The sequence below is a fragment of the Mytilus galloprovincialis genome, chromosome 6 (assembly GCF_965363235.1).
Source record: "Mytilus galloprovincialis chromosome 6, xbMytGall1.hap1.1, whole genome shotgun sequence".
Taxonomy (NCBI): domain Eukaryota; kingdom Metazoa; phylum Mollusca; class Bivalvia; order Mytilida; family Mytilidae; genus Mytilus; species Mytilus galloprovincialis.
In genome coordinates, this window is record NC_134843.1 from 74,281,529 (window position 1) to 74,309,228 (window position 27,700).

The window sequence follows — 27,700 nt, forward strand, 5'->3', positions numbered from 1 at the left end:
ATCGTCTATCCTCAGATAGTATTCTCCTGTCTGGTTTGTTGATCTACCTGTACAAGCTCAGGTACAAGTAATTAGCGATCTTAATCCGGATATCCCTCAGGCGTTAGAACTGTATTGGATTATAACATAAAAAGCCTAAGGGTTATGCAATTACATGCATTTGATTATAATTGATAAAAAAAATGGCGTCGGGCTACAAAAAAACGATGAAGTTTTGAACGATGGCGGAAGACAATTTACAGTCTTCACGCTGAACTGCTAAATATACAGGCCCGCAGCTCAATTTATGAAAAATTTTAGTTAGATTCTGTTGGCCTGTAGGTCTGATTTTTACAGGCCCGAGAGCAATTTTACCAGCCTGGGCTGCCTGGGCTGCCACTCGGCGTGAAGACTGAATTTAACGATGGCGCAAGACAATTTAACGATGGCGCGAGTCATTTGACGATGGCGCAAGACATTTGAACGATGGCGGGGCTCCATCGTTAAACAGGCCATGGAGATCCCTGTTTAACCCCGCCGCATTTTTGCGCCTGTCCAAAGTCAGGAGCCTCTGGCCTTTGTTAGTCTTGTATTATTTTAATTTTAGTTTCTTGTGTACAATTTGGAAATTAGTATGGCGTTCATTATCACTGGACAACTATATATTTGTTTAGGGGCCAGCTGAAGGACGCCTCCGGGTGCGGGAATTTCTCGCTACATTGAAGACCTGTTGGTGACCCTCTGCTGTTGTTTTTTATTTGGTCGGGTTGTTGTCTCTTTGACACATTCCCCATTTCCATATTTTTCAATTAAATTTTCTTGGCGTAATAAATGAACTGAATGGACAAATAAAATTACCAGGCATGAGGATATTACTCTTTTATTACATGGCTGAAGTGGTACATGGCTGAAACAACCAAACTTGCTCAATGCCAATGACATAGACATCATGTTTCCGTCCCCCACATTTTGCAATAGTTCAAGGGGCGCAGATTTCTAAATAGTGATTAGGTGTATAAGTGTTGATTAGTGAGGGCAAAATTTAGATACCGACATGCTGATGTCAGTGATGACTGATGTTATGATATGCATTCCCCATTTCCATTCTGAGAATCTCAATTTTATGCACATTTATTCGTGTAACATTACGTATGAATTAAAAAGAATATGAATATTAAAGAAAGATACGAGTATATCAAAGCAACTACCTGTACTCGATCAAAATATACTGTTCAACCAATAAGATGTTGATTCAAAACTCCATTGTGGATAAATGTTGCTAGGAACAGCTTACCTATGCGAAAAGGAACCACGAATTTAATTCGTCAATTTTTCAATATCCGGTATAAATTTAACAAATCAGAAAATGTTTCACAAAAGTAAATATTCATATTCATACGCAATTCTAAAACTCGCTTATTTCGACATTTGAAAATGTTAAATTTATAAGTCATTTCATGTGAAGAGATGAATTTAAGATATATGCATTAAATTTTTTAATTTGTACATTTTTTCCCATTCCTATTTTATGCTTAGGAGGAATGTATGATATCGTATGCTTATCCGGTCTTTTTGTTTAGTTGTGACAAGGTCGTGAATTGACAACCTTGACATCAACACCACGTGAATACGCATCTGTATTTATTGCATTATTTCATACATTTATAAACCAATCAAAATGAAAATTTGGACATCCGAACACACTTTCGAGTAAGTAGAATGTGTTAGCCATAAAATAGTTTGGAGTTCCATTGATCTTTTATCGGAATAACTCAGATTGCGTAAGACCTTCAGGCCGGTATTGGTCACGTTTTTGCAACATGTATAATTTTTTAGTTTATTCTATTTTTAAATCGTCAATGTTACATGATAAAAGTTTAAACTTAAATGTCAATCTTGTCCTTAAATTAAAGCAGCTCACTCTTGTCCTTTCTTTACACCGTGTTATTATGAATTTATGTAAGTTTTTGTGCACCTTCTGCCAATATTGACTCCACCTGACTTTTCTTTGCATCTTCCTGCCCTACTACACCTCATGGCTATTTGTAAACCATAACTGAACATCACTCAGGTTCTCGTAACATTTTGATGTCATAATACAAAATATCTGACGCCACAATGGAAAAGTGATTGTTGTAAGACGTCAATAGTTTGACGTCTTACAACAATCACTTTTCAATAGTTTGACGTCTTACAACAATCACTTTTCATTGTGGTGTCAAGATATTTTGTATTATGACATCATATGATATGAGCGGGACATATTCTGGGGTCATTGAGGATTAGCGATAAGGTGTATACAATGATTTCAGCTGGTTTTATATCCTGGTCCTATGTAAGAGTAACTGCGGAACCGTAGCTCTTTGGTCTTTATGTTATTTTTTGACTATTTGCGGACCATAGAGCTACGGATTTTTCCTATTTCAAAACGTTCAGAATTTCGACCCAGGTTCAGGTCGCACTTATTTCTCAAAAACATATTGTTTATAATCCATGCAAAACTTGTCAATATATATGGTTTGTTTCGTTAGATATTTTTCTAGGATATGACGTACCTATTTATGTTTGAATATTCATTTCCTTAACACTATTATCTAATTATTTCCATTTTTATACATTCTCCGCCTATTTTGTTCGGCCATATTGAATCTCGTCGTGACGTCACAAGAATCAAGAAAAGATAACTCTTATAGAAAAACACGTGTTGGTTTGTTTACGTAGTCTTTTTTTTATTTTCATGACTTTTTGAATGAAAGTACGTTTAATTTAGGTTATATACTAATGGAAATAATAATTCTTTCAAGCTATTTCAATATTTCGAATGAATTAATGTTGTAAAGTCTATAAAACACTTGATTCTCGCTTAGAAATAAGTAAACAAACCAACACGTGTATTTCTAAAAGAGTTATCTGTTCTTGTTTTTCATAGGCGTTCCTCACCTCCAACATAGGAGATCGAGGATATTTGAGTTATCTTTTCTTGATTCTCGTGACGTCACGACGAGATTCAATATGGCCGAACAAAATAGGCGGAGAATGTATACAAATGGAAATAATTAGATAATAGTGTTAAGGAAATGAATATTCAAACATAAATAGGTACGTTATATCCTAGAAAAATATCTAACGAAACGAACCATATATATTGACAAGTTTTGCATGGATTATAAACAATATATTTTTGAGAAATAAGTGCGACCTGAACCTGGGTCGAACGTTTTGAAATAGGAATAATCCGTAGCTCTATGGTCCGCAAATAGTCAAAAAATAACATAAGGACCTAAGAGCTACGGTTCCGCAGTTAATGTAAGAGGGGCATGAAGTGTTACCCTAGTTTGCGATGACTAACTTTCACACAGGTATGTTGGTTCCGTGGAACGTCAGAGCTTGTCCCTTTAATATCAAACAGTGAATATTTGCTCATCCAAAGTGGATGCGCCTCTTTGTTGCTTCTAAAGCCCACTAACAGTCTTGGATCTACATGATTCGGGCCTCAATTTTTTTTATTGGAAAATGACGCAGTCATTGTTCCATAACTGCCGACCTGATTTCTCTGCCTACCGCGCTTGGTTTCGTATTTACTAATTTCAATACAAACTGGAGGAATGTGCTTGTGTTATCATTATGCATGAGCATTGTGTAGTAATCAGCCAGGAACCAGTTTACAAACTAACTGGTTTCTGTTTGTATTCCACTACAGTCGAAGAAAGTGTTGTAGTTTGACAGGAACCAGTCCAGAATTTTGTAAACTACAAAACGTAATCGGTTATTATCATTCCGTTTTGGTGTTTCATACCGACTTATATGGTTTGAATAAGCTTAAGACCCTTCAAACATTAATGTGATAGGTATATTAAAGACTGTTTTACAAAAGGATGAAACTGTTTTGCTTTAAAAGTCGTACTATAGTGATATATGTTATGTACGGATTTCCACTCTCACCGGTTAATTTCTTCTTTTACACGTGCTTTTGAAACTTCCTGTTTAAACATCGCAAGTTTTAAAATTGTTTTTTGAGTGAATTAAACTTATTTTAACAATCACGAAGCGTTCGGGAATCATTTCAAGCAGTTTCTTCTTCTCTTTGATGATGGAAAATAGGTTTTTTCAAGAAAATACCGCAAACGATCGCAGAGGAATTGAAACGTACAAGTCAAGTCGGCACCTGGTTAAATTGGCATCTAGTCAAATCGGCACCTATTTGACGTCAATTCGGCTTCCAATAATATTTATTATAATATTTTCTATTCAATTAATTAATAACTGTTACCAAGTACATAGTGAATATTATGTAAACAACGAGACCAAAGTGAATATGTTGTTGTGTATAAAAGTAAACAACGAAGCTATTGTTTTAACCATTAGACAATTATTAAAATTAAATGGAAAACTATGAGTCCCTTTCAATAAATCAAACTTTCATGCCAAATAATTAGCAAATTTAAGGTGTTTTTTTTTCCAGTAATGTTTAAACAGCATTAAACAAACAATCCTGTAAAAGACTCAACTGGTTAAATAATGCATAAAAATATCCAATAAGGCTATTTTATTTTTTTCTGGGACGCCTTCCTAAGACGTTCGTAGGAAGGCTTCCTAAGAAGGCGTCCCAGAAAAAAATTAACATAGCCTTGTGGTCATAGGAAGGTGTCCCAGAATAAAATTTAAAAAGCCTTGCCAGACTTAATAATTATTTGGACTACTCATATATATCATTAAAAATACACCAAAAAATTCATGTAGTTGAGAAAAATAAATACATTCAAAATGTACATGAACATCCAAAAAAGTGAAAGTTAGTATTAACTCTTTTTGCTTTAAAAATTTACAACTGCATATAAGTATTGAATGCTTTTTTTTGTAAACTCATTGAGGTGTAAAAGCGTTGACCGAAGTACTTTTTGTATGAAGCGCATAAGCGCTTCATTCTAAAAATGTGCACACGGTCAACGCTTTTGCAACCCTATGAGGTTACAAAAAGAAACATTCAATACTTATAATTACTTTTTTTAGCTAGGATCATGAAAACACGAATTTTATAACTTTTTTATTCAATTCATCTGTGCACTTTATTGTGGGACCACGTGTTATCATGAATGAAAAGTTTTATTGAGTGATGCAATTGCTTGAGGAATAACATGTGATGTGCAGTTAGCCAATCAGAATAAAGAATTATAATGAAACATATATCAAATGTAATTATAACAAAATACATTACGTTGTAAGAGTTATCTCCCCAAACACTGTTTTTCTTGTGGCCACCTCTCCTTCGTAACCGTAAAAGATTTTATTTTACCAAATTGCTCGTTACATATTTAGGATAAGAATATTCGTTTGAACCATAGCTCTATGGGGACTCCATATGAGAGTTATTCCCCCTTTTTCATTTGATTCAAGCGATATGCATTTTCAACTGGTAAACCATAACTGATAGAGACCTAGGGTCTTCATGAGGTCATTGGTACTAAAAATGAAAATGAGGTCAATGTCAAAGGTCAAGGTCATATTATAAATTTTGATTTTAGCTTATTTTCACTTCTTTTCAAATACTGTATGACATTTTGACAAATAATTTTTCATAAATTATTAGTTGCGACATGTCCTTACCTGTATATTTTGGTTGAAAGGCTGCGCATACAATAAAAGGGAGTTTTTGTCCATCTTACATTTAAAATTACGCGTCAAGTGGTAGTTCTCATTAACCAAACATATTAAAGACCTAGGATATTTTGATTCAAGGTCCATGGTTTGTGACCTTGAAATTGAGGTCAAAGTCATAGGTTAATAGGACGTCATAAAGCCATAGGAACTAACATTTTAAACTGATTTTTCATATTTCAATATAAAAATAGATCTTTTCTAGTGGAAAGACTTCAATTATTCTCTGAACAATTTGTTTTTAATTTACATCATATTTTGTGGGAGAAGGGGGTTCAGACTATGTGGTATCAGGTCTGTTTGCGCCCTATACACTTTCGCACCTCGCACGTTCACACCCAAGGTCCATTCGCACTCTACTCATTCGCGCCCAATTTTAATCAAATTCAAGTTGAATAATTGGAAAATCATGATTGTTGTTTTAAATTGCTTTGGTGTAAATACTGAATGTATTTTTAGCTTGGTATGAGTAAAACATTGAAGATTTTAAAGGAAAAACACAAAAGATAATTGTTTTTAAGCCCTTTGATCTGAAACAACGAAACAATAAAATATAGGAACCAAAATATAGCAATCCACTATTATAACCAAAACATGATAAAATTTATTCAACACACAGAAAAAAAATAGTCAGAATCTCACTTCATTATGAAAGAGGTCAATGAAACAAAGTATAGCAATACACTAACCAAAACATGATTAAGAGTTATTCAACGCTAAATAAAACGTTGACAAAATACCACTTTATTTAGAAAGGATTATTATTATCTTTAACAATACGCTATCCAAAACATGATTAAGATTTATTCAACACAAAAAAAAAATGCTGTCTCGCTTTATTTTGAGACAATGACAACAATTATACTTATAAGAAAACACTTGCTTACAGAGTTATTAAACACAAAACCAATTAAGATTAGTTGCGAACATGTAGGGTGTGAAAGTGAAAGGGGGCGAACATGAGTTGGTGCAAACGTGAATGGGCGCGAACGGACCCGGATTCAGCCTATGTACCAGTGAGAAATATAGAAGCCTTTCTACGGTATTTATTTGTACAATTCAGGTAGTCTTGACCTATTCATTTGTCTTAAAAAAAAAACCCAGCCAGTTGGCACCTTCACTTCACACACACACACATATACGAATATCAATTATATGCTTACGAGACATGTTGCATTGTTAAACTAATTATGGTATGTGAAAATCAAGACTTGCATAAAAACTATCCCAATATTAGAGACAGTGGCGTCATTTTTCTTCAGAGCTTTCAGCTCTTTGATTTTTTTTAAAATGTACATGTATGTTTTTTTTAATGTATGTTTCATCTACCAGCCACCCTTGTTGCATAGGAAATGTACTGGAAAATTCATGATTATGCCCTCGCCGTGGAGGAGGGGGCATTAAGGTTTTACCCATAACCCTTGTCCGTCTGTACTTGCGAACGTATGTACGTCCCAGAATTGGTTTCCATTCTTTAACTTGAGTTTGCCTCAACCAAGTGTTGTGAAACTTATACACAATGCTTATTACCACAAAATACGGGTCAAGTTTGTATATTGGTAGCGTCACTTTAACCGTTCTAAGAGTTATGCCATTTTTAAAAATGAAAAAAATTTATAAATATTTTTAATTTAGTGTTCTCCCAAGGCAGGGTTTTCAATAAGAGCCGGCACCCTGTGAAATGTTGCCGTTTCAAAAGATGGAAATCGCCAGTTCAAAAACTGAACCAATCAATATTTTTGAAGAAAATAAAATTAAACAGAGAATTTATTAACCTTTTTGTCTCTTGTGGTTCTTAGTTTTATAGATTTTACAACTACGATGACTTTTAAAAACCGACTGAACCATCGGAGTGTTTACTTAAGTTAAAATCAGAATGACTTTCTGCATTTAAATACAATATTCAATCAATCGCCTGAATGATCCAAGATTGTAAATGGCAAAATCAAGAGAGACCTCGAAATAACTAAAACTTTGTTATCAATGTATAGCTCACGAGAGAGCAAATTGAAAAGTTTGAGGAGGCAATTTTTTGAATGTCAAAAATTAAATAAAACAAAAAGAAAAGAACAACAAGGATAAATGAGGCCACAATTAAAAATATTTGTAATTTGAACATAAAAGACCTGAAACCAGGCCATGTGGACACCCATGAAGACATGATCCATGCACATTTTACATAATCAAAACTGTATGAAATTTATAGGTTTTTACCTGGCCTTTCAAAAAAATCTTGTTTCAGGGTACGGTCTCCTGCTCCGAAAAGAGCTACAGTGGCTGCAAATAAGTTTTCAATTTTCACTGCCAAAAAACCAAGATGTTAACAGTGTTGTCTCCCCTCATAACATGTATATTTAATATATTTTTTGAAATTATTTTAATCATTCAACTTTTTTTAATGGAAAGCTAACTAACTAATTTTTACAATCAATCAAAAAAAACATGATACTTTTTCCCCCAAAAAAACCTGTTTATATCATATAAAATATTTCAAAATGCGAGTTAAAATTATTGCGATTATAAACCTGTCACATTTTTCACAAAAAAACATCCCATTAACATGAATAATTTCTGAATTTACAGTAAATAAGGAGTAATGCTGCCAGTTGATTATAGTTTGTTTAGAAGTTGTGAAACTTTCATCAGAATGAATGCTTGTTTGCTCACAGGAGCTGTAAAGCCAGCAATACTAATAATAATTGCTTGCAGCAAACAAATTCTACTGGTTACAATATTGCTAATAATCTGTGGAAATAATTCACTGGTTAGAATAGCAATACAACAAGTTAATTGAAGTTTCATGTAAATTAAAACAGAATTGTAATTGCAATTCAGATTACTTGTTTTTACAATTTTGTACCTAATTATATGTTTTGTTTAATAGACACAGTTGGGACACAATTGTACAGGCAGCATGGAAGAAATATCCTAATCCTTTGAATCCTGCAGTAATAGGTACTGATGTTTTAGACAGAAAGGTTGATAGCAAAGGGGTTTTAAAGACACATCGACTTATGACAACTCAGTGGGGTCTACCAAACTGGGCTAAAAAGGTAATATTATATTGCAAATGGCATAAATGACTTGAAAGGTTAAAAGAAAATTAAGAATTACTTGAGTCAAATAAAATCATTTTGGAGCAACTTACAGTGGGATGAATCTTAAAAGTGTATAGTTACTTTATATTTCAGCTAGTATAGATTTACCTAAGGAATTCAAATGCTTTTAAGTGTAGTGGGTACACAATTATGTTTCAATCATATCGGTAAATAAACACTGAAATATTTTGCCTAAGGGATGCATTTATACACATGCTTGTAGAGATTATTTAAGGAAATATATGTTATAATCTGAAAAATAGTAAGTGGTATATAGACTGAAATTGTGTAAACTTTTATGTTGTTTAAGCAATGGACAAAAATTGTTGAAAAGTCATTCATTTCATTACATATATACTTATTTTTAGTTGAAACGTAAAAACAAATCCAATTTCATTTCTTGCGCTTCATGTTTGACAAATTAAGATAGATCAACTTCAAAAATTTTAGGAGGCTAATATATGTACCGTTATTTAAAAAATGTGTTCACATTAAAAAGTAAGCATTCAAGTTGAATAGCTTATATATTCTCAAATTACACTTTAAAAAGAAAAAATATCAAATTAAACAAGTGAACTTATAAATAAGTATTAATCTTCTTATTTATTTTATATATTGTATTTGTTATTGATAATTTAAATCCTCTTAAAATTCATAATGCCCAGTACTGCCTGGTAAAAACAGGTGCTTTCCCAGTATTTCCTACTGACCTAAGCATTGTTTATTTAACCACTTAACCCTGGTTTTATTTACCTTGATTAAATGCATTACTTTAATTTCCTATCAGTTACAGTTGCTGAGTATGCTAGCATATTATTAAAAGATTATTATTGAACTCTATTAGTAAAAAAAACTATTCTGATTTTAATTTATTTAAATATTGACATGCATAATATTTTGGTATTTAAAAACAGATGGTTGGCATATCTGATGATTGTTATGTGATTGAGAAGTCAGATGTTGACTTGAAAACTAACACTATGTCTATCAAATCAAGAAATGTGAGTGAGAACAAAAATAAATGTTTGTATTTTCTGTTTTGTTGTGCTTAGTTATGTATAAAATTTTGCAGCCTTAATGAGTCCAGAACCAGAAATATTCAGTTTGAAACATAATTAAATTAGAGCTGTGTCCTTTATATTCAAATGCAAATGCACATGTAAATATACAAGACTTTGTTAAATTTGGAACATTTGAAAAAGACAAAAAAAAAAGGATTTTTTTTGGTCTGTTTTGTAGGGTGTTTATTACAACTCAAATTTTCAAACAGACTTTCTGATGAGATTTTGTCAGCCTACATGGTTAACAGATGTATTGGTATTCATTTACATGAGGTAGATTTCTATATGACCCAGCTCATATATGTAATCACAATGATTTGAAAAATGAGATGGCTTGCATTTTATGCCAGAATTTCAAAAAAATTTAAGTCTCATAAAAAGCTGCAAGATTTTTTACTTCACTTTTATTTTAGCATGTCACTTTTCATTTCCTTATTTATTTCTCCATTAGATTTTAGGACAGGATGAAAATGCATATGGATCAGAACATTCAGAAGTTGACCCCAAGGCTAAAACCATGACACTTAAGTCCAAAAATGTAAGTGAGAAGGCACTTTTAAAATCTTTTTTATATTGAAGTTTTAATTCTTTACATCTCCTGAACAGATACATAACCTGAAGACATAGGTGAAGAAAGTCATAAATTTTTAAGTGAGAAGTTAAATTTAGTCTGCCAAGAATAAAGAAGACACTGATTTTGAACAACAATAAAATGCTGTTGGTCTCTTCATCTTTAAAGGGGGATAACTGGCATAGTCCTGAAAAAAACTTGAATGATGTATATATATACAGTATTAGACCAAGATTTTTTGTTATAATAAAATATATAAATTATTTTATGCTTTAAATTGAATATTTTTAAGTTTATTAGTTTCACTGATTGTTAATTTGACATTGTATTTGCTGTTGTACATTTCATGTATTTTTATTGTTTTTGAAATAAATTCTAAGAATTAGCATGTTTCACCAAATTATCTCTTACATACATATGTATTCCATTTCTTGTTTTTATCAGAATGTTGTTATATACTTTCAATATTCCTTTTGATTTGTATTGTTTTAACTTTGTGCATGTGAAAAATTGCATATTTATTTTTTAATTCTACACAATATCAGATATATTCTTTCCAATGTATTTTAAAATGTCTACTGAATTAAAAAAAAGTTATTTAAGACACTCAATCCTCTTGCTTTACTGAAAAATTGAACACAACAGAAAAGTTTACAGACGGCCTTATTCCCGTTATACCAATGTGATGACACTTTCATTGAATAAATAAAAACTTATCAACAAAGATACTTTTTTTGGTTAAAAAGCTTGAACCAAATCTTATCAGACAATTCTGGGATGTTGCAATACTACATGAAAAGTATACATGTAAAAAAAAAATGCAGTTGTACCATTTTGTCATAACTAAGATGCTCATTTACAACTGTTTTATGAAAACATACATAGGACGTTGGCTACAGTAGGCACTTCCAAATCTTAACTACAGTTGGATGTTTTTGTACAGTGAAAGTCTATAGAGAAATTATGAAAATTCCTCTATAGAGGGTAACCATACATGTATTTCTATATTACCAACCCTTAGTACCATGCATGTATTAAATGAACTGCCCTTGTTGTTAACAGTATACATGGTGTAGTAAATTTCAAAATGTTTTAAGATACACATATGTCCCTGGGCCGGGCCAGTCTGTGCCAAAAACTTTTTCATCTACTAGTCCGAAAACTAAATATCAAAACTTGTGCCTATATGACTATATAAAATTTTGAAATTTCCACCAGTCCGAATCAATATTTACTAGTCTGGGGCATCGGACTAGTGGCTAACAGCGCAGACTCCCCATAGCTATTACTTGTGCATACATTTCTTTGTGCGAGACTTTGTAAAAATTTACTCACTAATTTTATATCTTTTCAGTTAACCTGGTGTAATTTAGTAACCATAGATGAAAAACTAGTGTATGCAACCCACCCTGATGACAGCTCTAAGTAAGTCTTATTACAGATTATAAAAAAGCACATGAGACATTAATAGAAAGATTACAAGTTAATTATAAAGGAATTGAATTGAAAGAGTCATGACATTTGTTTGTTTTTTGGTGGTTTTTTTCTGTGTGATCCCATTTATTATTAAGCTATTCCTTCACAGTTGGAAAATAATTTATTGAATCAAAATTCTTCTTTTTAGAATCTCAATTCTATTTTCCATCAAGAGCACTTACGCTTTCATTCTTTCATCACATTCACAGTTTTCCCCTTACACTTCTGCCGTGTGATGGCCAAAGTTATGACAAGAGGTCTCGTAGTTAAGGTCACTGCATACAGGAAAATATTGGCGAATTAGTGTCTGGAAAGTCAATAATTCAATATAGGTCCATTTAGGATTAATTTTCTTTTTTTTTTAAAGTGCACACTCACTTCTTTTAGAGTAAAACTTAGCCATTCAATTATATAAAACATGTTTAACTTTTTTGTAAGGATGTACACCTCTGAGGAGCCAAAAATTTTAGAATTAAATTTTTTTTCCAAACTGTTTTTATACGACCGCAAAATTTGAAAAATTTTTCGTCGTATATTGCTATCACGTTGGCGGCGTCGTCGTCGTCCGAATACTTTTAGTTTTCGCACTCTAACTTTAGTAAAAGTGAATGGAAATCTATGAAATTTTAACACAAGGTTTATGACCACAAAAGGAAGGTTGGTATTGATTTTGGGAGTTTTGGTCCCAACATTTTAGGAATTAGGGGCCAAAAAGGGCCCAAATAAGCATTTTCTTGGTTTTCGCACTATAACTTTAGTTTAAGTTAATAGAAATCTATGAAATTTTGACACAAGGTTTATGACCACAAAAGAACGGTTGGGATTGATTTTGGGAGTTTTGGTTTCAACAGTTTAGGAATTAGGGGCCAAAAAAGGGCCCAAATAAGCATTATTCTTGGTTTTCGCACAATAACTTTAGTTTAAGTGAATAGAAATCAATGAAATTTAAACACAATGTTAATGACTACAAAAGGAAGGTTGGTATTGATTTTGGGAGTTTAGGTCCCAACAGTTTAGGAATTAGGGGCCAAAAAGGGACCCAAATAAGCATTTTTCTTGGTTTTCGCACCATAACGTTAGTATAAGTAAATAGAAATCTATGAAATTTAAACACAAGGTTTATGACCATAAAAGGAAGGTTGGTATTGATTTTGGGAGTTTTGGTCCCAACAGAATAAGGGGCCCAAAGGGTCCAAAATTAAACTTTGTTTGATTTCATCAAAATTGAATAATTGGGGTTCTTTGATATGCCGAATCTAACTGTCATGACTGTGTATGTAGATTCTTAACTTTTGGTCCCGTTTTCAAATTGGTCTACATTAAGGTCCAAAGGGTCCAAAATTAAACTTAGTTTGATTTTGACAAAAAATGAATCAGTTAGGTTCTTTGATATGCTGAATCTAAAAATGTACTTAGATTCTTGATTATTGGCCCAGTTTTCATGTTGGTCCAAATTGGGGTCCAAAATTAAACTTTGTTTGATTTCATCAAAAATTGAATAAATGGGGTTCTTTGATATACCAAATCTAACTGTGGATGTAGATTCTTCATTTTTGGTCCTGTTTTCAAATTGGTGTACACTAAAGTCCAAAGGGTCCAAAATTAAACTTAGTCTGATTTTAACAAAAATTGAAATCTTGGGGTTCTTTGATATGCTGAATCCAAAAATGTACTTAGATTTTTTATTATGGGCCCAGTTTTCAAGTTGGTCCAAATCAGGATCTAAAATTATTATATTAAGTATTGTGCAATAGCAAGTCTTTTCAATTGCACAGTATTGCGCAATGGCAAGAAATATCTAATTGCACAATATTGTGAAATAGCAAATTCTTTTTTAATTAGAGTTATCTTTCTTTGTCCAGAATAGTAAGCAAGAAATATCTAATTGCAAAATCATGTGCAATAGCAAGATTTTTTTTTAATTGGAGTTATCTTTCTGTGTCCAGAATCAACTTAAATCTTTGTTATATACAATATACAATGTATATTCACTTTTTACTACCAACTGATAAATTAAAATAATCTTTACCATTCAGTGATAACAAGCAGTTTTTAGCTCACCTGACCTGAAAGGTCAAGTGAGCTTTTCTCATCACTTGGCGTCCGTCGTCCGTAAACTTTTACAAAAATCTTCTCCTCTGAAACTACTTGGCCAAATTCTACCAAACTTGGCCACAATCATCCTTGGGGTATCTAGTTTAAATCAAAGCGCGAAAGCGCTGTAAAGGCAGTTAATTACAGGTTGTGTGTATTTCTAGTCCAGTTATATCATTATCTTCCATAGAACAGAGGTGGTTTGAAGAATTTAAGATTTAGAGTTCTTTTGTACCTAGTTCACCTATATCTATAGTCTACTGTTTACAGTATATTTTCTGTGCCTCGCCATGAAATGCATTTTTAGCCATGGCCTTGTCAGTTTGCTTTAAATTTATGAGTTTGACTGTCCCTTTGGTGTCTTTCGTCCCTCTTCTTTAGACATATAAGAACTTTTCCTTTTCAATATAAATAGACTACCGGTATTTTTAATTATTGATTGTATACGCATATTCTATGACTCCCATAAAAAATAGTTCACAAAGATTGACTAGTCTCTGTACTGTGTGTATAGCAAGAACATCAAGTAACATAATGGTAAATGTACATAGTAACACATCAACTTTTTTGAAGACCATACCTGCCAACTGTCAGTATTTGCAGAGTATTTCCCCCATCGAGCTCGAGGCTCCCAAATGGAAATTTTGTAAGAGCAATTTTGTCGACTATTTTAAACAAAACAATTAATTCAACAATGGCAATGAGCTTGTTTATGCACGAAGAAGCCAAAAACCACATTAGAATATATTTGAAGGGAATCCATGACAAATCGCCCCATTAGCAAATAGCCCCACGTTTTCACTAACCCACCCCACTTTAAAAAAAAAACTGCCCCAACCTGGATAACCAAATCGCCCCACTTGTGAAATGTGTTATATCCCTTAATATTACTCCTGCCAACTTGCCCCACCTAATAGAAAACGATAATATCTAGATAAATTTATTATTAACCAGGAAGAATTTACTAATGCCAACTCACCCCACTCATGTAAAAAGATGTTATCCCGTTGTATATAAGTTAAATTCCGTTAATATTACTCCTGCTAACTGGTCCCACCTAATGGAAATCGGTGAAATCTAGATAAATATATTATTAACCAGGATGAATTTAGTAATGCCAACTCTCCCCACTTATGGAAAAAGATGTTATCCCGTTGAATATAAGTTAAATTCCTTATATTGCATTATGATACAATTAACAGGTTTCTTTTCAATTGTTATGCAAATAACTAAGCTTCAAAACTTAGTTATTCTTCAACAATACATTTTTTTTTTAGAATTATAATTTCAGTATATCAATAATAGTAATTAAATAAATTTTCGGTTTGTTTGTATTCTGTGTAGATTAGTTTTCATTAAAGTGGTGCGAGTTTTTATTTTTAATTATATATATATATATATATATTAATCTAAATATTACCGTTTTTTTATAAGTAGGGCGGGTTGGCAGGAGTAATATTTAACATGATTTAACCAATTTCACATGTGGGGCGATTTGATAAATCAGTTTGTGGCGGTTTTTTTAAAAGTGGGCGATTAGCCAGTGGGGCGACTTGTCCTGCTTCCATTTGAAGGCCCCCTTGAAGGTTTTGTATGACTATATGAACCATCTTTCACGTAAAACCCCCATGTGCATTTTGAAAAGTTGGCAGATATGTTTCTAACTCCAGGCAAAATCTACCGGTATGAATGAAAAAGAAGTTTTCAATTAAGGCTCTGTGGCCATAACAGCTGTCTCATTAGCATTTTAACCACTTCCCATATTTCCAATTAAAACAATAGAAGAAAATTATTCAACGCAAAAACAAAACTTACTTGTAAATATGAAATTCTCTTTACGGTATGAGTTTTTCTCATTGTTTGAGATTGTACAGTAGTACCTGTAACTGCTTATACCTATTTCTTATTCACTTTTGCTTGATAAACTCACTAAATATCATGTATATACATTGTACCACATCTCCTTATTTTTATATGCATTCCAATAACATGAACAATTGTAATTCAATTCTATATACCAAAGCAAAATGAACTGCACCACTTTCATTCACTAGTATGCATCTTTTGGCAAAATACAAGTTCTTAAATGACACAAGATATATTTATTGATAAAAAAATAAAATTAAGTATACAACTCTTTAACAGGTATAAAAAAAAAAGCACAGCTGTGTCATAACTTGTGAAATCTGTGCTGAAAACATAGACATTGATGGTATTTGAGTAATTCCATATGTGAAGCTCAACATTAGCTCGTCAGTTGGTGGTGGACAGTTATAGTTCCTTTCTGCAGGCTAGGATGAATGACTTTTCAGGAAAACCAATTTCACAAATCAAAACTTTCCTCTAGATTTCTCCTACAATATTCATCCAGTTTAGTTCTTTTGGTTTAATTGGACACCGTCCTGATTTTTAATTTTGCAAACCATTCAGCCTCTTGCTTGCAAATGGTGCATTAAAATAGGATGGGTATGGCAGTAGACAAGTCTCTTTAAAGTGGGTTTGTGCCCTGAAAAAAAGTTTTATAACTTAAGTTTTTTTTAAACTTGTGCAACACACATACCTAAATAACTATAACATAGAAGAGAGCATCATTCGTGTCAATGTTTTGTTCCTGTTTACATTGTCATTGATATTTTTTCAGAAAGCCTGAGGCATAGCTCATGAATTCCTGTCATTACATCCTAAATTTACATAATTACTGCTAGAATAATTATCAGTATGATATACGTACACTATCATTGTACAGCCCAAGTCTTCAGTATATATAATTGTTGCATTCATTCACTCCTGTGTTCAGTCGTTCAAAAATATTTAAACATCAACAAATGAACTTTAATAAGGACAAGAAAACACTAGAAAAGATACGTACATACAACCCGTGTTTAAGTGTATTTGAAAGAGAAATATATCTGGTTAAACGATGTATAAAGGAGGAAAAAATTGTAGATATTGCATTACGATGCTTTCTACCTAATAGCACGTGGATATGTTTACATATTTAGACTTGACCCAGTATGCGTACCTTGTAGGTCACCGCCGTCGTTTAAACACTAGCTAGACTACAGTCGTGTATAAGACAATAAAATGCTTAAGCCTGTACTATTTGTGTGAAGTAAATGTGTTTTTTTCTGTACATTTAAATTGTTTTACCTGATAGCAAGGACGTATATCTATCCGTTTCCTTTTCAATTCACTTTGTCAATTTCTTAGAGCTTCTTCAAAACATACGTATTACTGCGCCCGGAAGTGAAAAGAATATTAGAAATCCTCGTAAAATAATGCTATTTTCAATTTTGTGGAATCCATTTTGTTATATTTATTATATAAAGATAAAAAAATTTACGATTAATTATGAATTTGCATATCATTATACGGAACGTTTATGGACTATTTTTCCATAGCTGTAAGTCGGTCATTTTGGCGGGAAATCATGTACACATACACACGTATATTGGCTGGTACCTGATCGTAATGTTACACATCAGATATATCAAATAGCGAATACCCGGAACGTAGTACCGGGAACCAGGATAATACGTAGACAACATACATAACTAATACCGAAATTGAAAACGCTTTTACGGTTTCTCGTTTGTAAACCGAATTCCGCTTTGAATTATAGAAGATGCAATATTAATCATGTTCAGTCGACTTTTCATTGTTATATCAACGTCTGAACTAATTAAAAAATCTTTAGATGTCAGATAACACTCGATATTGACCCGACCTCTTTCCACACGGAATACAAATAATGATAGTTTGTAGTCAGGTTGACTGCTTATAATGCAAAATACACATTAATAACAAGTTCTATAAAACGAACAATACACACTGATCGTTTCTTCAGTCCCCAATGTAAATGAAAGAAACAAAAACCATATCATACCATAAAAAGAAGAGGAGAAATTCGAACATTTCCGGATCTATTTCTGGTCAAAAGACCCCTGCATAGATTGCGTATGAAAAGATGAACCTCATGACTTGAAAGTCAGGCCTTAAAGCACTGCCTTTAAAAATGGTGTGGCGTGACCCGTCAAACCTACCAAGATGGCCGCCATGGCTAAAAATAGAACATAGGGGTAAAATGCAGTTTTTGGCTTATAACTCAAAAACCAAAGCATTTAGAGCAAATCTGACAGGGGTAAAATTGTTGATCAGGTCAAGATCTATCTGCCCTGAAATTTTCAGACGAATCGGACAACCTGTTGTTGGGTTGCTGCCTGTGAAATGGCTATTTTAAGGAAATTTTGCAGTTTTATTATCTTGAATACTATTATAGATAGAGATAAACTGTAAACAGCAATAATGTTCAGAAAAGTAAGACCTACAAATAAGTCAACATGACCAAAATGGTCAGTCGACCCCTTAAGGAGTTATTGCCCTTTATAGTCAATTTTTAACAACTTTTCGTCATTTTTTGTTACTTTTCTAAAAATCTTCTTCTCTGAAACTACTTTGCCAAATTTAACCAAACTTGGCCACAATTATCATTGTGGTTTATAGTTTATAAAATGTGTCCGATGACCCAGCCTATCAAACAAAATGGCCGACATGGCTAAAATTAGAACATAGTGGTAAAATGCAGTTTTTGCTTTATATCTTTGAAACTAAGAAATTTAGGGCAAATCTTTCAAGATTTTAATGTCCATCAGAATAAGATATATCTCCTCACAAATTTTCAATTGAATTGGACAACCTGTTGCTGGGTTGCTGCCCTAAAATTGGTGATTTTAAGGAAATTTTGCAGTTTTTGGTTATTATCTTGAATACTATTATAGATAGAGATAAACTGTAAACAGCAATAATGTTCAGCAAAGTAAGATCTACAAATAAGTCAGCATGATCAAAATTGTTAGAGGACCCCTTAAGGAGTTATTGCCCTTTATAGTCAATATTGAACAACTTTTCGTAACTTGTATAAAAATCATTTCTAAAACTACTTGGCCAAATTTAACCAAACTTGGCCACAATCATAATACTAGGGTATCTTTTAAAAAAAAAGTGTCTAATGACCCCGCCTACCAACGAAGATGGCCGACATCAGTAAACACATTAACAGGTGAGCGACACAGGCTCTTGAGAGCCTCTAGTTTTACATCTTAATATTTTATGATGTATTTAAATGAGTAGTTATTGTTGCAAACTCCATTAGAAATTTTAATTGAGATTAGTTTTGGAATAAGGGAAAGGGGGATGTGATTAAAAAAATTGGGTTCAATTTTTCTCATTTGAAATTTCATAAATAAAAAAGAAAATTTCTTCAAACATTTTTTTGAGAGGATTAATATTCAACAGCATAGTGAATTGCTCTAAGAGAAAACAAAAATTTTAAGTTCATTAGAACACATTCATTCTGTGTCAGAAACCTATGCTGTGTCAACTATTTAATCACAATCCAAATTTAGAGCTGAATCCAGCTTGTTGTTTTATACAATAAACAAAAAAAATATTCACTTTTACTACCAACCAATCTTTACCATTCAGTGATAACAAGCACTTTATTTTACATTTTAATATTTTATGATGTATTTAAAAGAGTAGTTATTGTTGCAAACTCCATTAGAAATTTGAATTGATATCAGTTTTGGAAAAAGGGAAACGGGGATGTGAAAAAAAAGGGGGGGGGGGGGTTTAAATTTTTCTCATTTCAGATTTCAAAAATAAAAAGAAAATTTCTTCAAACATTTTTTTGAGAGGATTAATATTCAACAGCATAGTGAATTGCTCAAAGGCAAAAAAAACCTTTTAAGTTCATTAGACCACATTCATTCTGTGTCAGAAACCTATGCTGTGTCAACTATTTAATTTTAGATTTAAAAAGTTTGAAGAAGAAATCTTTAATTGATTTGTAAAATCTTGACATTTGTTTTGTGTAAAAAAAAAACATGTAATGTCAAAATTTGATCACAATCCAAATTCAGAGCTGTATCACGCTTGAATGTTTTGTCCATACTTGCCCCAACTGTTCAGGGTTCGACCTCTGCGGTCGTATAAAGCTGCGCCCTGCGGAGCACCTGGTTTGGGTTTATATGACTGTAAAAAAATAATTTGTGAAGAATCATATGGTGGTGCACTTCTTTTTTTGCTATGGCCCTTTGAAAGTACCCAATTTTGATGATTGTCCAATTTTTCATCAATTTTTACCTATTTTTAGGCAATAATCATGAAAAAAATCAATCACATTTCCAAAATTAAACTTTTTGTCATACTTTCAATAAAGATGAAGGGGACCAATCTGAATAAATTTGAATTAAAAAAAAAACTGTTGGTAGGTGTTAATATAAGAAAGTTTTATCATATTTTGATGCTTTTTTGTGTCAAATTTACCATGTTGTCAATTTTGTAAATTTGTGATTTTTTCAACTTCTTTGTTATAAATATTTGAAAAGAAAAAAGGGATGTGGGATGCACATGTTTCTGGTAAAATCATTTGTTGAATCCCTTACCCATTTTCTCAAAATTTTGGCTAAAAAGACTAACTTGATTGGTAATAAAATTTAAAAAAATGATTACTCAAAAACTACTCATTAGAAATACTCAATTTTTGTCGAGCCTGCAACTTTTGTTGCAGAAAGCTCGACATAGGGGTAGTGATCCGGCAGCGGCGTTAGCTAACTTCTTAAAAGCTTTATATTTTAGAAGGTGGAAGACCTGGATGCTTCATACTTTGTATATAGATGCCTCATGTTACGAAGTTTCCGTCAGTCACATGTACAATGTCCTTGACCTCATTTTCATGGTTCAGTGACCACTTGAAAAAAAAGTTCAGATTTTTTGTAATGTTGAATTCTCTCTTATTATAAGTAATAGGATAACTATATTTGATATGTGCGTACCTTGCAAGGTCCTCATGTCTGTCAGACAGTTTTCACTTGACCTCGACCTAATTTCATGGATCAGTGAACAAGGTTAAGTTTTGGTGGTCAAGTCCATATCTCAGATACTATAAGCAATAGGGCTAGTATATTTGGTGTATGGAAGGACTGCAAGGTGTACATGTCCAACTGGCAGGTGTCATCTGACCTTGACCTCATTTTCATGGTTCAGTGGTTATAGTTAAATTCTTGTGTTTTGGTCTGGTTTTCTCATACTATATGCAATAGGTCTACTTTATTTGTTGTATGGAAGGACTGCAAGGTGTACATGTCCAACTGGCAGGTGTCATCTGACCTTGACCTCATTTTCATGGTTCAGTGGTCAAAGTTAAATTCTTGTGTTTTAGTCTGGTTTTCTCATACTATATGCAATAGGTCTACTTTATTTGTTGTATGGAATGATTGTAAGGTGTACATGTCTAGCGAGCAGATGTCATGTGACCTTGACCTCATTATAATGGTTCAGTGGTCAAAGTTAAGTTTTTGAGTTTTGGTCTTTTTATCAAATTCTATATGCCATAGGTCAACTATATTTGGTGTATGGAAATATTTTATGATCTTTATGTCAGTCGCGCAGGTTTTATTTGACCGTGACCTCATTTTCACAGTTCATTGCACAGTGTTAGGTTTTTGTGTTTTGGTCTATATTTCTTAAACTATAAGTAATAGGTCAACTATATATGTTGTAGAGAAGCATTGTTAGCTGTACATGTCTGCCTGCATGGTTCATCTGACCTTGACCTTATTTTCAAGGTTCATTGGTCTTTGTTTTGTTTTCTTGGTTAATGTTCTGTTTGTGTGATAGTTGTAATAAAGCTTAGCTTTATACTTAGGACTATCAACATAATATCAATGATTAGTAAAGAAGGAGAGACATTTCAGCGTGTGCACTCTTGTTTCACAGAGTTCAGTTTGATTACAACATTTTTTTAAATTCATTGATATTTTCCACTTGTATCACATATTTCAGAAATATAGTTCCAGAACAAGATTTCAACGAGACTGAAAAGTCAGCAGAAGACATCCTTAAATTGAAGTTTCATATGACTTATGTTTATTGAAAGTCCAGGATACTTTTTAACAGAATTATTCTTTCTTTCAGAACCCATTTGAAACAAGAAGCAGTTGTAAATATTAAAGGAGTACCATTGTCCAGTTACTTAGAAAATATGATTACACAGAATATAAATAATAATGCACAAAAGGTAGGTTTACTATTTAGTCAGTACTAGGCTTGAACAGAAATTAACAAACCGAGACTTATTTCAAGTAATAATTGAGACTTTTGTACCAAGATTTTTCCTTGAAATGCAGACAAGTCATTATTCTGATAATTATATCAGAGTTCTCACTAAGATGGGTTTTGAACTCATGCAAATCTATCTAGACTTGTGATTATAAAAACTTGTGAGTCCGAAAATGCATTGAGATTATAAAATTTAATGTTGTATCAACTCAAAACATATATCATCATTTTAGATTCTCGCCATAGCCAAAATTGATGAGTACCTGAAAAATACAGAGTGAATTTAGTAAAAATGAGTACATAACATTCTTAAATCCAGTTTGTAAGTTTAAACTGTTAACTCATGCATACTGTTTGATCATTTCAGGGCAGAGAAGGTTTAGAATGGGTTGTGAGGAAGATTAAAGTAGAGGCAGAAACACTCCAGACAGAGGCAGCCTCTTTTACTAAAGACACTTTTCACACAATTCACAAAGTGGAATCTTTGTTCAATAGAGATGGATCGTTATAACGATAACGCAACATAGGTCTTTTTATTAAAAGCCAACTATCTGTGATATACCATTTTCCATCATCACCCTCACGAAATCTCTGTTGGAAACCTGTACAGAGCCAAGCTGATGCAGATTGACCTTTGTATTGTAAACCATCAATATTTATAAACCACCTTATTTTGTGTGAAGGAGATTGTTTGTCAACATATTTTTTTATCAATTGATATGAATTCTATGTCTTTTATGAAAACAATCAGATAGTAAGACTCAATTAGCTACAAAAACAAATAGTGTTTATATAAGTTAATTTAGTACTTAACTTTAGGAAATTTTCATAGAAATGTAAGAAAGAACTACTTATAGACACAATATTTAGATTTTCTAACAATTTCTTTGAAAATTGCTGTCGAGTTTTTTAAACATCTGGGCTTTTCTTGAAAAGGTGTTTCAAAGTTGTTAAAAGAAAAATTCAATCAGCAATAATGTTATTTCATTTTGCAATCTTCAAGTGTTGGGTAATAAGTTTATTTGATAGACTGAAATCCATCAGCTATCATACTGTAGACGTATCTGTCTTCTTACCATCTAGAAACAAAGTCCAATAAAGAAGTTTTCAAGTGGTTAGTCATTTTATTGTGTGTAGATGTTATTCATTGTTTATACTGTGGATTTATTATTTTTGGTGGAATTAATATTTTGGATATTCTACGAAATACAAATTTTATATAGGCTTGTTTATTTATTTTGACGAAATAAAAGAATTCATAAAAATGATATTTCCTTATATGAAATTTGTAGCCAAGAACCTAAATGAACCCACAGCAGTGTGGATTTTGACTAAGAGAATATAAATGAATGTTGTTTGATATAATATAAATTATTGCTATTTTGTGTATTTTTCCTTTGATCTTTTTTTTGTGAAAATTTTCATATCATGCTACTCGCTTGAGATGGAAAATTATCGCTAGAAACTAAGCATGCACGTGGCGTTGCTGACGAAATTGACATGAAATTGACAATGTCGTCATAGGTAAAATAGCGATAAAAAGATTATCATTGTTCATCTCAACTCGATTGCCTTTCTCGCTTTTGCCGTCCCGGCTCAAGTGAGAAAATCAATCTCGTTGAGATGATCACCGATAATCTATAATTCCATAAAAGATTACTCATGTATACTGTAGATTCACTTATTTTCGTGTGTATCAATTTTTCGAGGATTGATGAAAATTTGCATATTCGTGTATTCTTGATTTCATGGTTTTGCTTATCTCTGTATACCTATGGCAAATATGTTGTTCATTGAACATTTGAATATGTGGTTCACCCGTACCCAGGAAACCCACAAAAATTGGTGTCCAACGAATAATAATAAATCTGCAGTATTTTGTGAGAGTTAGATACTTACCAAGATCTTCCAGTCCCAATGCCAAACCAGATGTTGCTTGTACATTGTTGCATAGTAATTGTGTGTGATGATTGTTTTCAACCATATCATTTAAAAAATCATTGTGATATTTTTTCAGGTTATGTTGTATTAAGATCATGACAGAATGTAATATTTGTGTTCCGTATACTAACCATTCCTACAAGACATTAAAATAAACGGCATATTCTATATTGTAATTTTCATTCTCAGGATATTTTTTATTGATAATTGTTTGTATACTTTACTTCTTTACCATCTGTTTATGTATATGATAGTTAGAAATTGATTTCGATAGGAACAAGGCATTTTTGGATTTAAGGTGGTACCCAACACCTGAACTAAAATTAATTAGGCTCGTTTAATTTTCATAAAATTTTTACAAAGTATTTACTTTGACCCTTTGACAAAACTATAAAAATTTCAAAAAAATTTGAACCAACCATTTTATCAGAAAAAATACACTGGTTATATAGCAGTTTGACAAACACTCACTTTGATTATTGAGAAGCTTAATATTCCCTCAACAACACAACGTAATTAAAACGTTTAGCTGATTTTACAGAGTTATCTCCCTGTAGTGTTAGGTACCACCTTAATACACCGATTTCAGGCATTGAGTATATTTGGAGTATATTTTGAACAAGTGAACTAAGCATTCATATCACATATCTTGCTTTTCAAGATTGATTGTTTATGCTCATATGAACCATTTATATTTATGACTTTGTTATTTATTAGAAGATCAACAATAAGTTTCTCACTTTTGTATATTATATTTTTATATACCACTGTCATGTATATATGTAAAAGTAACAAAGTAACTGCTTTTCACAGTCATGTTTTGGTGCAAGCTGAGTAGAATATTTAATCACACTAGGTTTTGTCAACTACTACATACTAATTTTCACAATATCCTGTAGGTGGTTTTTTTTTTTACACAATACATGTATTTATGTAGTTATAGGGTAATTGTTTGTTCTTTTTTAGGCGAAGTAAACCTTTTTTTGTTTTTTGTTTTTTTGTTTTTTGTTTTTTGTTAAACAAAAATGTAAAAACTGTAAACTAGAAAATTTTATTTGGGCAATGTAAATGTAAAATAAAGGAATCAAAAAAAGCTGATAAACATTTTGATTTTTTTCATTATGTAATTTCAGAAATTTTTGCTGATTTTCAATGTTAATGCGAAAAAAACCCTGAAGAAATGTGTATCACATTGATAAAATTTCAGACTCCTCAAATGAATAATGGAATATTTTTTGGATTCGAAGAATTCACAAAGATAAATTTACACATAAATTTCAGAATTTACAGTTTATAGTCGCTTGTTAATGACATTTGATTTTAGATAAGTCTAATTAGATTTTGTACAAATCCTATTGTGTGAAATTTTAAAATTATGTTCAGTGCCTGTTCAAGCAGAACAAATTAGAATATAATTTGGACTATAAGTGCCTTTTATTTATTCAAGTATTTATGTGTAATAGAATTTTTATTTCTTATGATGAGTTCTATACTTTATATGCTGAATTCTTGTTAAGTTTTTTATCTGTTTATTATTAGTGCAAATCATCAAATTAAATTTTTTAAGTAAAATTTGATCTTCTGTTTTTATTATTGTATAAAAGACAGGTCACAAATTCTGTATTTGGTAGATTGTAGCATAAACCTCCTTTTTTTGCTGTATGAAGTTAAATATGAAGCTGTCCTCTTTTTTGCTGCAGTTTTGTTGAATTTCAAGTTTATTGAAAAACACACTTTAAATGGTAATGGTATTTTGGTTACTGTTTGCAATAACATACATGCATCTCATTTTCAAGTATCGTACTGGACATGCAAAAAATTAAAAAAATTTGGTAGTATTTTGGTATCACATACTAGCATTTTTCTAGTTTCCCTGAAGGGATGGTTAATAATGACTTTGAGGGGTTATGACTCAAAATGTTTAGGAATTAGGTGGAAAACTAGGTATTTCTGGTCAATGGACAATTTAAAAGCAGTGTAAGGGAGGAAATTCTGAAACATTTAACACACAATGTTGGGTATGTTCGGATTTACCTCCCTTACACTACTTGTATATTATGTATAAAGAAATGTCAGGTTTTGGACTTGTTGCAAAAAAAAGGGAGGTGGTAGTAGTTTTCATTTTTTTTCTTCAAATTTCTCAAATTCCAAATTTTTGGAAAGTTAAAAGAAGAAATCTTTATTTGCGCAATAAATTTGTAAGATCTTGACATTTGTTTTGTGTCAGAAACTCATATTATGTCAAAAACTTGATGGCAATCCAAATTCAAAGCTGGTTCAAGCTTGAATGTTGTGTCCATACTTGCCCCAACGTTCAGGGTTCGACTTCTGCAGTAGTATAAAGCTGCGCCCTGCGGAGCACCTGGTTTTAATTGAAATTCAATCCTGTGCATGTAGTTCACATCTCTTAACCATTCTTTCATTTCGTTTTTAAGCATAATTTGCTTTATTGCATTATTTTGTCTAACAAATAGGCTATGAAAATAGCTGGAATCAAATGTATCATTCAGTTCATAGTTTTCCAGAGAAGCTACACATTACTTGAGCTTTGTTTCTGTTGAAAAACTTGCTTTGATTAAAAGTCTTCTATAAAAATCTGTTTTCCTAACCTTTACCAGTTCTTGCAAATATTGCGCTGCCTTCAATTTTGCATTAAGAGTAGTAATTTTCCAGTTGAAGTGTGTTGGCCACAATCATGATTCCAGGTGGGTCATTCAAAGCTTCATAATTGGTAAATAATACTTCTCTGCTTGGCAGCAAAGGTCAGCTGGGAGTCAGAATAATGTGTCTAGGTAGGTTGACATGTCTTTCTTTGAATTGATACCATGACAAATAGCACATTAAGATATAAGTGTATAACAAGCATTGAGGCATTGACATGTTATTGTCCTTATATTTGTGTAAAAGTTTCAACAAGACGTTGAACACCCAATATATTGTCATCATCATATAATGATAAAAAAGAAGATGTGGTATGATTGCCAATGAGACAACTGTCCACAAGAGACCAAAATGACACAGAAACTAACAACTATAGGTCACCATACAGCCTTCAACAATGAGCAAAGCTCTTACCACATAGTCAGCTATAAATGGCCTGAAAATACAATGTAAAACTATTCAAACGAGAAAACTAACGGCCTTATTTATGTAATGAGTTTATCAGATAGATTGAAATTTTTGTTTCAGTTACCGGTAACAGTATTTATTGGACCTACAATTTAAGATAATTTAAATGTTCTTCGACCATTTAAAGTAAGGACTTTGATGTGATATTTGGAACATTTATTTATATTACAGATAAAGCACTTATTTTTTGGAAAATGACGCAGTCATTGTTCCATTACTGGCGACCTGAACTTCATTACATTTCTCTGCCTACCGCGCTTGGTTTCGTATTTACTATTTTTCATACAAACTGGAATCTGCTTGTGTTATCATTATGCATGATCATTGTGTAGTAATCAGCCAGGAACCAGTTTACAAACTAACTGGTTTCTGCTTGTATTTCACTACACTCGAACAAAGTGTTGTAGTTTGACAGGAACCAGTTTAGAATTTGTAAACTACAAAACGCAATCGGTTATTGATCATTCCGTTTTGGTGTTTCATACCGACTTATATGGTTTGAATAAGCCTAAGCCCCTTCAAACATTAATGTGATAGGTATCTTTATAGTGCGGTGACTGAAGGCAGATTTTTTG

The 27,700-nt window shown here is 32.2% G+C and overlaps 2 protein-coding genes across 8 annotated transcripts in view; one reads left to right on the forward strand and one right to left on the reverse strand.

The window, feature by feature from the left end:
• LOC143080313 (hydrocephalus-inducing protein homolog) overlaps positions 1-1,278 on the reverse strand; it is an 81,042-nt gene extending 79,764 nt beyond the window's left edge. For all 5 annotated transcript variants that reach the window (XM_076256094.1, XM_076256093.1, XM_076256096.1 and 2 more), the window contains exon 1: positions 1,188-1,278. The gene's annotated coding sequence lies outside the window, so the exon portion shown is untranslated. The remainder of the gene's footprint in view (positions 1-1,187) is intronic.
• Positions 1,279-1,539: 261 nt separating this feature from the next.
• Positions 1,540-25,568, forward strand: LOC143080308 (PRELI domain containing protein 3B-like). 3 transcript variants are annotated; one of them, XM_076256069.1, is made up of 7 exons: positions 1,540-1,689; positions 8,519-8,687; positions 9,647-9,733; positions 10,245-10,331; positions 11,719-11,789; positions 21,912-22,014; positions 22,423-25,568. In XM_076256069.1, exons 1-7 carry the CDS (start codon positions 1,658-1,660, stop codon positions 22,564-22,566), a joined length of 693 nt encoding a protein of 230 aa, XP_076112184.1. In that variant the 5' UTR covers positions 1,540-1,657; the 3' UTR covers positions 22,567-25,568. The 3 variants fall into 3 exon arrangements, with proteins under 3 accessions (XP_076112184.1, XP_076112186.1, XP_076112185.1); XM_076256071.1 differs by lacking the exon at positions 10,245-10,331; XM_076256070.1 differs by lacking the exon at positions 9,647-9,733.
• Positions 25,569-27,700: the final 2,132 nt, after the last annotated feature.

Excerpts from the sequence above, each read along its gene's own strand:
- LOC143080308 (XM_076256069.1), top strand. The coding sequence starts at position 1,658 with ATGAAAATTTGGACATCCGAACACACTTTCGA. Across the intron at positions 11,790-21,911 it reads CACCCTGATGACAGCTCTAA|AACCCATTTGAAACAAGAAG; the intron begins GTAAGTCTTATT and ends TCTTTCTTTCAG. Across the intron at positions 22,015-22,422 it reads TAAATAATAATGCACAAAAG|GGCAGAGAAGGTTTAGAATG; the intron begins GTAGGTTTACTA and ends TGATCATTTCAG.